The sequence below is a fragment of the Octopus bimaculoides genome, chromosome 1, assembly GCF_001194135.2.
Source record: "Octopus bimaculoides isolate UCB-OBI-ISO-001 chromosome 1, ASM119413v2, whole genome shotgun sequence".
Lineage (NCBI taxonomy): Eukaryota > Metazoa > Mollusca > Cephalopoda > Octopoda > Octopodidae > Octopus > Octopus bimaculoides.
In genome coordinates this window covers 87,759,437-87,775,214 of record NC_068981.1, presented here as the reverse complement: position 1 = coordinate 87,775,214, position 15,778 = coordinate 87,759,437, and the positions used below count along the sequence as shown (strand labels likewise).

Here is a 15,778-nt window from a genome sequence, read left to right as displayed (position 1 = left end):
CTTATTCCTATTAAATCTCTACCAACTACCCTCTCACCCCCAATCCCAATTAAGTATGCCACCTATGATATTTGATCAGTCTGATCAATGATGCTTGAATAACAAAGAGCCAGCATGAGATTAGTCCACATGTACCCTTATCTTCATTCCTTCACTATTTGCCATTGTCTTCAGTCTCTCTGGTTCACATGACCTTTCTTGACATCTATCACTCTCACCATCACTCATCATTACTGCTATCCATCATGAGCTCTCTTACTGTGACCCATCTTTATTTCTATCTCATCATGCATCAGGTTTCTTATACAATCTCCTTACAACAATCAATAAGTAGCTATCACTAATGCTTCCATTACACCCTTCCTACCATTCTAACATGCTCTTTTCTTCTACCCTCTTATTCATACTATCAGTCATGTTTGCTTTGAGAAAAAAAAAGGACAATGTATAGTACAGAGATAAAGGCAACTTTAGTATTAGTGCCCTGAGAAAATGCACCCAGTCCACCCTGGAAAGTGGTTGGTGAATGAACAGAGGCAGTGTAGGGTAGAGAGATCTTTAATTTTGCTAAATGTATGACAACCTCTTTAGAGCCAATACTATAAGATGTACCCAGTGTACTCCATTAAGTGACTGGTATTGGATGGGTATCCAGCCATAAAAACCATGCCAAAAATTTAATGTATATGTTAGACAAGGTCCTCCAGGTAGGAAGATACAGATTCTGAATAAGATTTGACTCAAATCATGAAGACCTGGCCAACCCATACCAGCATAGAAAAGTGGACATAAAATGATGATACTATATTCATTCTAAGTTTTTAGAATTTACACAATTGAGGCAGTTGATATCCCTCACCTGAAATGTCTTCACTTTCCTTCACTGGACAAAAAAAACCTCACCATACAAAGTCTATCAAGGTGGGAGGGAGAGAAGTGAGAATAATATAATACCAGAAGTATCACAAATCGAAGCCAAACCAGAATTGAAACTTCTGCAAACAAGCAAGCACTTTTCTTTTGATGGTCTTTAATGTTTAGATGGTTTACATTTGTTTCTTTGTCTGCATGTACAGGCAAAAGCCACAGTATTGTTATACTATCATTTCAAAACATTACGTGGAGTATATTTGCACCATTTAGTTTCAATGTCAGATATCAAATATTGGCAGTTTCCAATCTGTCTACTTCTTTTTTACTTTTATGGATACAAATTTTATTTAGAATGCACATCATGAAACCACATACTCAATTATTTTTCTGGCGCCCACATGGTCCAATCCTTTGAATTTTTTTTAAATACCATTTTTATGCAATTTTTCTTTTGGCCAGGCATTAATCTTACTGCTGTCAAGTCTTCAGCTTCAGCTTTTTTAACCTGAGCCTTAGAACCAATGGTGTGAAACTTGATAATGATGTGATGGCTATTTCTACTTAAAATACATTAACAATTCAAAGGTGTTCCACTACTACTCCTCATTGTTGGGTTTTTTTTTTTTATAATTTGCACTTATTTTTGATTCTTACTTTTATGTCAACCTTCTGAAAAAAACAAAATTATTTGTATTTTTCTGTTCTTTCCTCATCATCATTCTCTATTTAGAATTACTGTACACCTAATTGGGTGAGAGGACCACATCCCTTTCATACATTTTAGTTAAGGTTTATATGGTTGGATGCTCTTCCTAATGCCATCTGAGTTTACAGGGTGCATTGGTACCAACACTAAAAAGGTTGTCATGCTTAAGGGGTTCTCTCAGCCCTACATTGTCACCACTCATATGCCAATCACTTTACAGAGTGTTATTATCCTGGTACCAGCACTGGTGAAGTCACCACGTGCCCATAAAGTAGGAGTCCTCACAACTCTTCTGAGAAAGAAAATAAATTTGGATGAGTAGTTAAAATAAGACAATGTATGATAGAAGTAAAGTGATTGGGATGAAAAGGTGGTGGAGGAAGGAGTAATAAAAGAGATAGAATTGACATGGCATAATGGAGGATAGTGATGGTAGCTACATGTTTGTAGGTGAGGTTGAAACTCACTCCCTCTTCCTTCTATTCCCTGTATTATGCGGCTGGCTTAACAAAGAGTGGCAGTACTTGATCATCCCGCACCATCACTCTTTACTGTTAGTGAACACTCCCACTTCCTCAAGCCATCTTACCATTGTTCAACTAAGAACTGACTCAGACCATAATGAAACATCCAATCCATGCCAGCATACAAAACGGACATGAAAGGTTCTGTCACTTGTGATAAAATCAGTCGGAATTTTCTTTTGGGTGGTATATTCTAAATATCATTAACCCTTTAGCATTTAAAACAGCCATATCAGGCCCAAATATTCTACATATTTTATATTCACTGGTGAGATCCAGTCTCTCACACTTACCCTACAATGTCATTCTAGATATAAACAGTGATACCATTGAAATCTCAAAGCTACAAGATAATACAGGATGCTAGTAAATAAGCATTTCATTTGACAGAGTAATCTGAATAGTAAAGGGTTAATTTTTGCTTTTCTCTTTTATCTCCTCCAAAATGTTAACAAGGAAAAGGTCCAAGTCACAGGTCTTTTTTCACATTTTTATCATCCTTTTGGTTATGCATTTCAATCACAAGGGGAAGACAGTATAGTACACTTTATTTTGAAACATATTGTTTTTTATTTTATATCTGTATTTAAATCTGCTCCTTCATATTTTTGTTACCATAGCTTTTGTTCCAATTCAGACATTCCTCAGTACTGTACAACTAAAATAGAAATCTTCTTTTAACCATTGGTGGTCTTCCCTGTGTTTTTAGATTTAGTTATGCTTCCATTAACAGATAATTGCTCACTCAACCTCTGCTGATGTAATTTTATTCTTACTATAGTTTAAAGGCATCAAGTTCAAGTGTGCATACACTTTGCTAACCATATCAAATGATGGTTTTTTTTTTTTAATGAATTTTGTTTGTATTGCAATGTTCTTAGTTTGGTTGTATTTTTGCATATATCTTAAATTATCAGTTTGTATTTGATTGAAGACAAAATTAACAGTGTGCTGTAATAATGTTAGATATCTTTTAAATATAAAGAAGCTATTTAAGTCACACAACCAACTACCTTGTTTTAATATCCATAGTTAAAAGCATTAAGGAAGGCTGTTTAATTTTTTAAATTATTAATGCTTGTTTTTGGATGGGGTTTTTTTTTTCATAAATACCTCAAATATTCTAATTTTATCACTTTTTGCAATACCTTTTCATTTTGATTTTTTTTCTCTTTATTTCTAGTTGCCTTTATTTCCTGTTCTTCAATTATATATGTATGTTCTTTTGCCTTATGATCAAAAAGTGAAAGTGAAATCAAGAATGGCAGGGATCTATTAGATACATCTATCTGAACATACTGAATAGTGTAAATTTTTCCACTTTCAGCTTGTGACCATAACCTGAGAGTATGCTGTGACTGCATGGTAAAAAGTTTGCTTCCCAACCACATGGTTCCAGGTTTAGTCCCACTGTATGGCACTTTGGGCAAGTGTTTACTGCTTGAGTTGATCAAAGCCTTGCAAGTGGATTTGGTAGACAGAAACCCAAAGAAGCCCATCGCGTGCGCATGTCTTTGTTTATCCCCAATAACTGCTTGACAACTGGAGTTGGTTTGTTTATGTCTCCATAGTTTAGCGGTTCAGCAAAAAAGATCAAGAGAATAAGTAGCAGGTTTAAAAAAAAAAACTAAAATTTCTTCAAGTTAGAGCACAAGCATGGCCACAGCCTAATGACTGAAACAAGTAACAGGAAAAAATAAAAGAAGAGATATGTTATACATGTGTTGTAAGGAGCTATTTTCCCATTTACTGTCATCTCTTAAGATTAATAAATTATGAGGTAAAATGAGTAAAAAGCTGTGTAATTAATGTTTTACCATTTATTGGTTGAAAGAAACACTGAATTGCCTTTTCCTTTTCAAAACAATAGGATATGATTTGAAAGTGATATGGCTGTTATTTCTTGCAGGTCCAATTACCATATAAAATTTTCTTCCATGGCTTGTGTGGTGGCATAAATATATGTTGTGAATTAGAGTGTGTAGAGTTTTCATGCTTGAAAACTCACACTGGTATCTCAAAGGAAGTTCAATATTAAAATTTTGGGCACTGTCATGGTATTAGCTGTCAGAAGTGAAAGTAGAAAAATCTGACAAGGAACGTTACTGCTGGTTTGAGTTGATTCTTTGGCTACTGACAGCTAATACCATGACTGGCTGAAGCGAGCTATCTGTCTGTCTGTCTGTCTCTCTCTCTCTCTCTATCTATCTATCACTCGAAAGTTATTGGAACAAATTTGACACCTATATCCATGTGTTTAAAAACACACAGAGTATAAGGGTACTACTGAAGCAGAGTGGTCCCGAACGCGCAGTCGCGCGTCCGCGCTAGCTAGTTGTGAGTGGTCGATCCTATTATTTTTAAACTTCAAACTTCATTTGTTTTCTATTTTGATAAATTCTCTCTGTTGAAAATTATATTTTTATATTTTAAATAATTTGCAATTTCAGAAAATATATTTTTATATTAAATTTGCGTTTTCTAATTTGATAGATTCTACGGACACAAACAGAGGTGAACGAGTGATAGATAGATAGATATATATAGAGAGAGAGATAGTGAGATAGACAGACAGACAGATAGTTAGCTCCGGCCAGTCATGGTATTAGTTGTCAGTAGCCAAAGAATCAACTCAAACCAGCAGTAACGTTCCTTGTCAGTTCTACTTTCAATTCTGACAGCTAATACCATGACAGTGCCAAATTTTGTAATCAGGCGTAGGAGTGGCTGTGTGGTAAGTAGCTTGCTTACGAACCACATGGTTCCGGGTTCAGACCCACTGCGTGGCACCTTGGGCAAGTGTCTTCTACTATAGCCTCAGGCCAACCAAAGCCTTGTGAGTGGATTTGGTAGACGGAAACTGAAAGAAGCCCGTCATATATATGTATATATATATGTATGTGTGTGTCCAACATTGCTTGACAGCCGATGCTGGTGTGTTTATGTCCTCGTAACTTAGCGGTTCGGCAAAAATGACCAATAGAATAAGTACTAGGCTTACAAAGAATAAGTCCTGGGATCGATTTGCTCGACTAAAGGCGGTGCTCCAGCATGGCCACAGTCAAATGACTGAAACAAGTAAAAGAGTATTCAGTAGAAAAAAAAAACAATATTCTTTTGCACATTATCTGGGAATTATATATATTGCTTTCATTTTCTTACCCTCTGAATTATACTGAAGGTCAAGGACATTAAATCTGCATGGCTGCAGTACATTTATCCTCACGATTACACACACTTTTTTTTTTTTAAACTAACTCATCCTCCATGGCAGAAATATTAAAGCTGCATCCCCTGGTGAAGAGGATCCATCTGCAAAAGTCCTGTGCCATGCTATGTAAAAAGCACTCATGCTGGTACCATATAAGAGCACTCATGCTAGTGACATGTTGAAAGCACTCAGCACACACTGTAAAGTGGTTAGCATTAGGAAGGGCATCCAACTATAGAAACCAGGCCAAATCAGACTGGAACCTGGTGCAGCTTCCCAGCTCTGGTCAAGCAGTTCAACCCATGCCAGCATGGAAAACAGACATTAAAGGATGATGGTGACGATTGTCATTTGTGGTGTAGCTAGTTTGATAATTCATTTGTTCATCTCCACACAACAATGTAAACAACTTATAGGTATTAGGACAGTAAGGTTAGCTAAGTTTGTTCTGTATATGTTACAACTTATGTAAGAAGCATTGCTTTGCCATGAAATAATCATCGTCCATGTTTTACTAGCTCTTTTCCTAACTTTATTGAATTTTTATTACAACTTTTAGCAACTTAAATTGCTAAACCACAAGTTGTATGGTGACTGTTAGCTTATTAAAATTTCTTTTGATTTCAATATAGGACAAAGTGTGTAACTTACAACATAGTAAGGTAGTAGGAGTGTCATTGGTAGAATGAAAGGATGTATAGAGGAAAAGGGGAGGTGAAAGGGGTGTTCAGTGGAAAATAAAGTGATTAAGGGATGATACTGAGAATGTGGGAGACAAAGAAAATGATTCCAGAGAGAATAAGTGATAGCACAAAAAGGGGTGGGGATGAAATATGTGGAGATGTGCAATTCTTCTCTCACACAATTCAACAGCTGATCCACTGTTTGTTTTCTTTCTTATGCTCACTTTCTTGCACCTTGAGAGTTCACTCTGGTATCCCAAAACTATCATCTTTATCTTCTCCCCAGCTACTCCAATCTACCCTTATATAATGCCAGAAAGTCATGTGTCTCTCCTATTACAAGACACCTGTGTGTGTATATATAATACACAAAGCCACCTCTTTCTCTCAGTTCAGGGATTTTTGTTTTGCAAGTTACTTGGTGACCTCACCAGTGCTAGTGCTTGCCAGCTCCTATCAGACCATCCAACCCAAACTAACATGGAAAGCAGACATTAACCCTTTAGATACCAACCTGCCTGAAAACGCCCTTGGTCCTATGATACAAACTTCTCATTTTAAAGTAATCTAAATTAAAATTTCCATTAAAATTTCATGTTAATTTATGTTCCAAACCCCAGCTGAATAATGTCAGTTATTTTAATATTTTTTACTATTTTCAAAATTAAAAAAAAAAAAAGCATTATTTCAACAGAAATATGGTAATGAAAGGGTTAAATGATGATGATGATGATAATGATGAATGTGTTAGCAACTTTCTGTAGGGTTGAAAAAACCATGTTAGACGACTGCCATGTTTCTCCAAAACTCTTTACAAAAGGGTAGATTAAAAATTAGACCATGAAGGCTAAAGTGTCTACAATGTTTTAAAAATTGTTATACTCAAAGATTTAGAAATCCATGTTCTCAATAAATTATCAGAAGTGAATGCCATCTTCAATTTGATAGCATGTACAAACACCAATGAACATATCCAACTAACCACTTTGTGGAAATGAACACAATACTATTAGCACACATATCTGTTATAACATGAACAAATGTTTGACTAAATCCTTAAATATAGACTTGGTAGCCTAACTTATAATTCATTTTTATATGTAGGGATTGCAATGGAGTAAGGAAACCGTGTGAGATCCATTCAAACCCTGCAAATATGGAAAAACAGACATTAAATGATAGTTTCAAAAAAAAAAAAAAACTCCTTATTTTAAGTGACAAACCAAACATCGGGATCTTTTTAATCTACATATTCACATACCTAAGTAGGCTAAAAAGAGCTTGGGAGAAAGTAACAAGCTGAGCTCTAAGAATACTGGAAGCAACACAAGGGAAGATTCTGTTTCGGAAATCAAATCAACTTGTGAGAGCAAATATTAAAGTGATACACACATGAACACTACACAATACTACTTCAGTTGCTTTTTTGAATTTTGTATATTGCCTTTTCATGAGAGGTAGAAATGAAAACCTAAGACATTTCTATATCAACAAAACTATAAATAGCCATATTCCCTGTGTAATCTATAGCTTAAGACAGAAACATTTTTAAAAATAAGGTAATCTAAGTAAGAGGATTAAGGCTTAAAACTTTTGCAAACAATCCAAGACTGAGAAGACTGAAATGGTTGATGCCAAAATCTGAAGTAAAAATGTGGGCATGAAGGCTACAGTTCTAAAAAGAAAAGACAGAATGAAATTTTAGAACAGGATCTGGGAATAAAATACATTAAGGATGGAGAGGATATGGAGATAGCTAGTCCCTAAGAGCAGAAACTGCTCTAAGAGAAAACATGCATGTCTGTAAGCAGATATTGAAGCATGTTAGTGAATGAATCATCGCTAATTCAATAGCTTTCTTTTTAATGCAGTCTAGGATGCGAGTACAAATATATATATATCTGTAGTAGTAGTAGTATTACAGAATGTGTGAATTCTATTCCAATGTGTGATTCACCTGAATTTCTATATGGTCAATTACTGATTTTTTTTTTTTGTATTATTATTTAATGAAATCTAGAATGTGTGAATGAAGGTTTAGATGTACTAGTAGTCTAGCAAATGACATATTTGCACTTCTCTGAGTAATAAATAACAAAGGTGAGGAAAAACAAATATTAGTTCTCTACACTAATGCATCACTCTTTGACAAGATCCAATGACTATAGCTAACAGCTAGGTGCACTCACTGAGGGCCATTAGAGACAATGAAGGTACTAAAGAAGTAGTGATGCAGTAAGCAAATCTAAGCAAAGACATGACAAATATCACACATTCAGAGTAGTCAAGATCATTGTTGAATGTCAAAACACTACATTGGAGAGAGTTCACTGATCAGTGAAGGCTTGCATACCAAGAGGAGAGAGGTAGTTTTTTTCATGGCTAAGTTAGAATGTGCATACATGACAGTGTACCCTTAACACCTATTTGAAATATTTCTCGGTTGTGAAAAGGAAACCCAATTTTGTTTAGTAGTCTTCATTGATCAGCCTGAATAGTCACCATAAAAAGAGTAGCAACTGCTATAATACATTTTCAATAACTAAAAACCAATATTTAAATGTAATAAAGGAGTGGATAAAGTTTTGAAGTAATGGTCTTATTGAAATCTATTGCAAGCATTTCATTGGGTTTTAAAGCTGCCATTTTTCTTTTCTTTTTTTGATGGTATCTAATGCAGAAGATTTATCTGTCACCATTATAAAACTAATACTATGCAAGACTAATATTTTCTGATTAACAGGATACTGACTCATGGACATTCAATCAAATGACAATATTCACATTAAGATTTTTTTTTAAAATTATCATTGCACACTATAACAAAAATAAAATTACCTTCCAGGTTTCCTGATTAGAATAATAATATTTCTGATAAGCTGATAGAGCTGAAATAAAACAAAATAGTCAATCATTTCTGATTGAGTAATATATATACATATAAACATTAAAAAAACATTAAGTCTTATACTCTTACACAGAATAAAGTACTGAAGCACATTTGGTTTAGTTGTTAGAGCACCACATTACCAGCTTAGTTACTCATACCCCACCACCAGGGCTGAATCAGACCAGTCCATCTAGATCCAAATAAGTACTGCTTGCAGGGCCTATGAGAGGTGGAATAAACCAGTACATCAGTACGAGGCCCAAAGAATTTCTGATAGTGAGAAAAAAAATCTCATTCCCTTCCAAGAGCAAAGTCACCTCGTTCTGCTTTGCAAATTTTTCTTCTAGACCCTGACCTTGACTGATCAACACTATTGCCACTATAAGACTGACTTGCCTAAAACACACTTCTTGTACAGAAAAATTCTGTGATGCTTGTTATTCAATAGTTATGAAATTTACAATCAGTTATAAACTGTAAGTGCATCACTCATCTCTATTTTACATTGGGGGTTGATACACTGATATCACTAACACCCTTGTACATAACAAAAAGCATCAATTCCATTTTAACTGATAGGTTGAAAGATTTCAGTATACCTGAGTATACAAAAAGTTGAAAAATAACAAGCATATAAGAAATTTATGAGAGTTGAAAAAGTAGACAACCAGCCCCAAAACCCAAGAGTTAAAATATGGATAAGAAAAATCAAGCCAAACGTTGCTTAAGTATATCTGCTACAATAGCCCATACATACATAAACAAAAAATTCAGAACCAACTCATGCTAACAAGAAGAAATTATATAAAATTCAAATATTTGCAGTATTTAATACTAAATGAACTTAAAAATAATCATAGATTTTTTTTACTCTTTTAAATTGCTAATTACAATACCTTACAAATTTTAAAATCAACTATCATTAAGTTAGAAAACTCTTTCAATAACTTATAAGATTAGTAATAGATCAAATGGTTCTGAAAAATCGAAACATGCATCTATTCTTCAGAATTGTACTTTTATCAAAAACTTTTCTGGAAGGATATTGTCCAGTTAAGTAAACTTCAACAAACTAAGATACGTTTTCTCTAAGTATTTAAAATATTGCAAAAAATATGTTATTCTAGGAATTTTATGCAAATATGACCTACCTTTACTATATTGTTCAAGAAGTAAATGTACATGACCCAATTCACGGTAAATATTAGCAATAGCGGGATCCTTGCCTTTTGATGAATCTTTCGTAAGCAGAATTGCATGTTCTTGGATTTTCTGTTGATAATATATAATACCCTGAAATGGGAAATGGTTTACTTTATTTTATAACAGAATTTCAAGTGGCTTTATATATATATATATATATATATATATATATATATATAAATCAATACAAAGAATGTTTAAGTATAGATTATCAGGGAAAAAATGTTAAAAATATAGATCGAGCTGACGTATGACCAGAGGGTTTAGCCATGACCATCCCATCTATTTTCAGGCAATCTACACAGGACTAACTACATTATCCAATGCTTCCTCCAATTTTAAGATGATATAGTGCAACATCAAGGGAAGCTTAGCTATTATTGCTAACAAGTCGAGCGACCATTCAATAACGTTTCGATCTTAAATCTAAACACCGTGGTAAATATGAAAAGTCATCATTGGAGTAGTTTCAAGATTTCCTCAGTGTGGTCCTGCTTCTTATTAATGACCCTCGCTTATTTATCCCTATTCATTTAACTACCATATATTCTCACTAAATGCTCAGAGGGCCATTATTTCGACAATATTTCTTTTGAATTTTATTCGAAATTGTTGCTGGATTTACGCTCAATAACAAATGAAAAATCTAAAATAAAGGAAATTATAATATTTAATAATACAGTTTCAGAAATCCCCAACCTTGTTCAAACATTATGATTTTAATTAGTTTAGCCAACGTGTCTCAAAAATCCAGTTAGTATAAGGTTAAGACATCTGAGTTCTGCTAACACGGAAAGGACCTTATTTGCGCCTATCTTACAACGAAGATTACATAACATACTATTCAACAATTCCGAAATCAATAAATTCAAAAGAAAGAAGAGACACCCCCCCCCCCAACCACGCATGCCTTTATTTTCAACAATATATAAACAAGAACTTCTTTTATATTGTTGTACAGATTCTGAGATTAAAAACTTTTTATATCTAGTTTTGCAAAAGATGGGCCTCTGTATTTTTCGGTTTACATGTAAAAACAGGAATTTCAAACAATAACTGTGACAAGAAGATTGCTCCAATATTTTAAATTAGAGCTTAGAATAGCTAATATCATTATCAATAAAAATTTTCAATCATATACGAATTCAACAGATACGAATTCGATAACAGGTGACGTAAAAGAAAGAAGAAAAAAAGAAAAATCCTACGCGAATATCCTCAAGTTTGTTCCTTAACCATTTCCAATATTCCGTCACACTTTGTCACCTGCTTATTAGTTTGGATTATTCATCATCAATTCCAAGATTGATCATTTCCACCCATATAAATGCAATAAGCCAGTTATTTAACAGATATATTAAATACTAGAGACATGAAAATTTAAAATAACTGGGGATTTATTATTATTTTTAAAGAAAAAAGTGGGGGCACAAAAGGTTTTTCCATCTGATTTCGGTCTAGAACCTGTCAACAGTGACTGCAGTTTAAAAAAATATATCGATAATATATATAATGCATCCTTTGTTAATTTAGTGTTAAGCTTCAATTTAAACGGGTTCTCAATTCTAAACTACATAAGGAATCACTTAAAATATAAGTTTGTATAATATAACTAAATTATTTCTCATTTAAATTGAAATTAATAAGCAGTACAAAAAAGCTTGACAAAAACAATTTCAACTGGTGTGACAACTCTGTAATAATAATTTAGAAATATGAGCACTTTTAATTTGCTGAGTTTATTCGCACTTAAATTTCGAAAAATTAACGATACTCTTTTTAAACATAATATTGTGCAAGCATACTACGAATTTAAACACTGAAGAATCTTAATTAAATCTGAATATAAACCCCAAAGTTTCGCTTCGCGTGTAATTTATTCAGTTAAAGACAAAGATAACAAGAAAGGAGGGAAACTAAAGACAGTACAACTTTTTTTTAAATAAGGCGCAATTAAATTCTCGACCATTTGTGTAGGCGGGGGTGGGTGGATAGTTTAAACAAATATGATCAAGAAAATAGAAATTTCTGACCAAAAATGCTAACCTTTGTGTTTACAGTGTGACAATAGCAGGCGATCGAACGAATTCAGCTTTAAAGAGAAATTGGCCAGTAAGACAACTGAGTAGGGTTGAAATTTAAGAGACAGATGGAGACTGAAAGATGAAATATATGAAGGTTTCAAAACGATGTGTTTACGTTTTTGCTATTTTAGAATGGCGCCTCCCTGTCAACAAATAATAAATGCTCCCTAACACTCTAGCATGGCATTTCGCCAGTAAGAAAACTTACAAGATCGGAAAAGTAATCGTTATAATTGCCGCCTATAGTTTTATTCACTGACAGTTTTGTTTAGTGTGTCGCCACAAACATGTTGGACCTTTCCGAAAGAAGATTGGAACTTATCATATTCCATAAGGTGAAATTATTAAAAATGTAAGACGTAGAAAGCATCCCAGCACCTAGCACACAACTGCACAACCTACCTTCTCAAGAAGACGTCTCTTCGGTTGGTCACCGTCATCCAGCTGAATGAATCCAAACAGGCAACTGAAAAAATATAATAAAACACCTTGCTCTTTATCTGAACCGTTAAACTTATAAGAGGAAGCGACAAAAGCAGGTGACAGAGAGAAACATTCAAAACGTGAAGGTATCCAGAGCAAGGTAGATATCGTGGGCCGAACCACATGACACACAGAGCATACTGACCTAAGAGACGCAGAAAAGGACAGATAGACTGATAAACCTTATTGCGTGTTTGAGTAAATAGCATCATTACATGAAAACCTCAACAGAATAATATCACAAAGTTGAAAATAATAACAAACCTATCAATTTCTAAAAGGTTTTGACGCTCTTCTGCCGTCAAAACCTGGTCAGCCGTGCTTTCGGTGAGCGTTTCTGTCCCCATGTTTCATTAAATACAAAGTAGAAACCCCAAGATAGAAGACTTTAAAAAAAAAAACAGGATGTAATCACTGAGCTACTGCTAGTTTAACCTCGACCTCTCACCCTTTAGTAACAACCAATCGTACGCTTTGCTTCAAATACAGTTAAAATCGGGCTTGGCATTTGTTAACGGAACACCGAGTGTCGTTGTAAATACTGCGCTACATCAACGCGCAACACAACTGTTTGATATTGCCGAAGTCATTTATAATAATAATAAAAAAGAAGTATTTAATAAAATTAATTATGCACTTTTTAAAAAATTGTATTAAATTACTTATAATAAAACGTAATCATTCATTATTTAATGCTAATTGTCATTGTCACGTATGAGTTGATTCTAGTTAAGATGACTAATTGCATTATCAATAACGTGATTGTTAACGGATGTAATTCCAATCGCACAAATAAGCCTTAGTGGGCTTCGTAGTTTGATAATAATGTCGGTTTCTTCTATCTTATGTTAAACTCGCTAAATATAAATGTATGGGAAAATACTGACATGTATCTGCATCTGACTACCAGCTACCATTAATTCTTCAACTCAACTTTTTGTGCCGAGATAAATCCAAAAGATTCTCTGCGCAATAAAATAATCATATTACTAAATATTCAACATTTTGTTTGACATATCCAACGTTTCTGATACCCATCCTAATTCATTTTATGTTAATCACTCATACTCATGTGAATGATGCCATCTCTGGTTTCTATCCTCCTCAACCTTACCCATATAATTGTCATCTAAAAGGAATCTAGAAACTTTTCATTGAAATTAGACTACTTCTTCAAAAAGAAACCTCCACTTCCATATCCTTAGCTTACTTTAAAAACTTCATACAATCTTTCTCACATAAAATTGCAACTCTTTAGAAACAACCTTCTCATCAACTAGCAGAAGTCTTATCAGAACATTGACATTGACCTCACCAGCCCAGGGATAGGTGCTGGCTCACCTCCTCATACTAAATATCTTATTTTTATTTTAGTCTTCATATAGTTCACATTTTTTCTTTTTTTTTTTTTTTTGGTGATAGACAGCATGGTGTTGATGCTTATAGAGATACAGCTACCAAACATATCCACTTGGTTTCTTCGGCAAGCTACTATATTTATTCATGTAAACTTCAACTAGATCTCTTTTATTACAAAATTAAAATCAACAAAGTCATCTGGTAAGTTTACGAATATCGTAAATGCTTTAACAGTTAATTGTTCTTGTACATCTAGTATATCAAAAATACTCTGTCAATCTTTTGAAGACCCTATTATACATTTTGAAAGAATGTGTACATCATATTGAGTTCCTACTTTTCCCCAACAAATTAAGAAAGTCGCTTTTCAGATAACATCCAATATGCATTTGTGATGGTGATTACAACTCAATGCAGAACAGATACTTCAAGGAGCTTCATCTATAAAGCGCCAATTTTTTTAGTTTTCCCACTTTGCGAATATACATTGACAAAAGATGTACACACAGGCACAAATTCAATCTATTAGTGGCACAGTGAAGATTTGTAAGACATCCCATAAATTCTCTATCTGAGATTCTAATGTGAATAGATGCGCACACTTAGATGTATGCATTGACAGTTTAACCAACACACCAACTCAATCACATTTAGAAATACTGGGAACTTTCTTAACCCAAAAAGTCTTGTTGCTTTATTAGCAACCAGCTTGAACTCTCTCAAGAACTTAAATAAAGCTCAAAGAAAAATCATACATACATGCAGACAGACAGACAGACAGACAAGATGAATGTCTAATGACGTAAATGTAATAGGTATGTCTTATAAGTGGTCAGTTTGGTTTACCACTAAAACTGCAACTGAAAAGTTGTTAAGGCAGCCTATCAAAGATGGCTAGAAGTGGTTCATCATAGAGTGGATATATATATATATATATATATATATATATATATATATACACACACACATGGGCCCCTGGTGATTTTCCTTCTCTTTCTTTGGACTTTCCTTTTTCTCCTTTCTGACGAAGAGCTATGCTCGAAACATTAAAAACTTTCTCGTTTTACTGAGCATCACACTAATAATTCTTGTGCATGTCCTCATATTCATTTTTCTCTTTTTTCTTTCGTTTTTTTATTTGTTCTTTGAATTGTCTGTTCATTGAATTGACTATACACTCACACACACACACACACATATTAGAAATAGAGAATAAACAAGCAAAACATGTGGTATCACTTTAGAGCATCTAATTTATAATTTAAACGTAGTACACCATAGTTATAGTAAATAGGTAAAGTTTCTTACATCTGTTTCAAGAATAGCATGTGGAGCATATGCTATTGAGCAAGGATTTCCATGAAAGCTAACTATTCTGTCATTGGAGAGAGAGAAATAAGTAAAGAATATCCTTAATTAATGTTATTAGTAGTTACCAGTTCATTGAAAAACTAAATAGAAAGATAATAGTGGTTAGTAATTCCATGACCAAAGAATCAATGAAATCTTTAGTAAAAGATAATATCTGTTAGCAGTTCCATTGTTGAAGTATCAAGGAAAATCTACCTCATTTTCCCTTCAAAGACAAAACTAGTAACTTCTATTACCTGTTACTTTAGATTTTCTTTGATACTTCAACAATGGAACTGCTAACTGATATCATCTTTTACTAAGGATTTCATTAATTTTTCAGTCATGGAACTACCAACCACTATTATCTCTCCTCAGATATGCCATAGTTTTTCTTTGAACTGGTAACTAC

The 15,778-nt window shown here is 33.8% G+C and overlaps 1 protein-coding gene across 2 annotated transcripts in view; it reads right to left on the bottom strand.

The window, feature by feature from the left end:
• LOC106880021 (lysine-specific demethylase 6A) overlaps positions 1-13,125 on the bottom strand; it is a 168,017-nt gene extending 154,892 nt beyond the window's left edge. For both annotated transcript variants that reach the window (XM_052968091.1, XM_052968094.1), the window contains exons 1-4: positions 12,922-13,125; positions 12,577-12,640; positions 10,039-10,180; positions 8,836-8,885 (exon numbers count right to left, since the gene is read on the bottom strand). In XM_052968091.1, the coding sequence (XP_052824051.1) occupies positions 8,836-8,885; positions 10,039-10,180; positions 12,577-12,640; positions 12,922-13,004 (339 nt within the window). In that variant the 5' untranslated portion in view covers positions 13,005-13,125. The remainder of the gene's footprint in view (positions 1-8,835; positions 8,886-10,038; positions 10,181-12,576; positions 12,641-12,921) is intronic.
• Between the last annotated feature and the right edge of the window lie 2,653 nt (positions 13,126-15,778).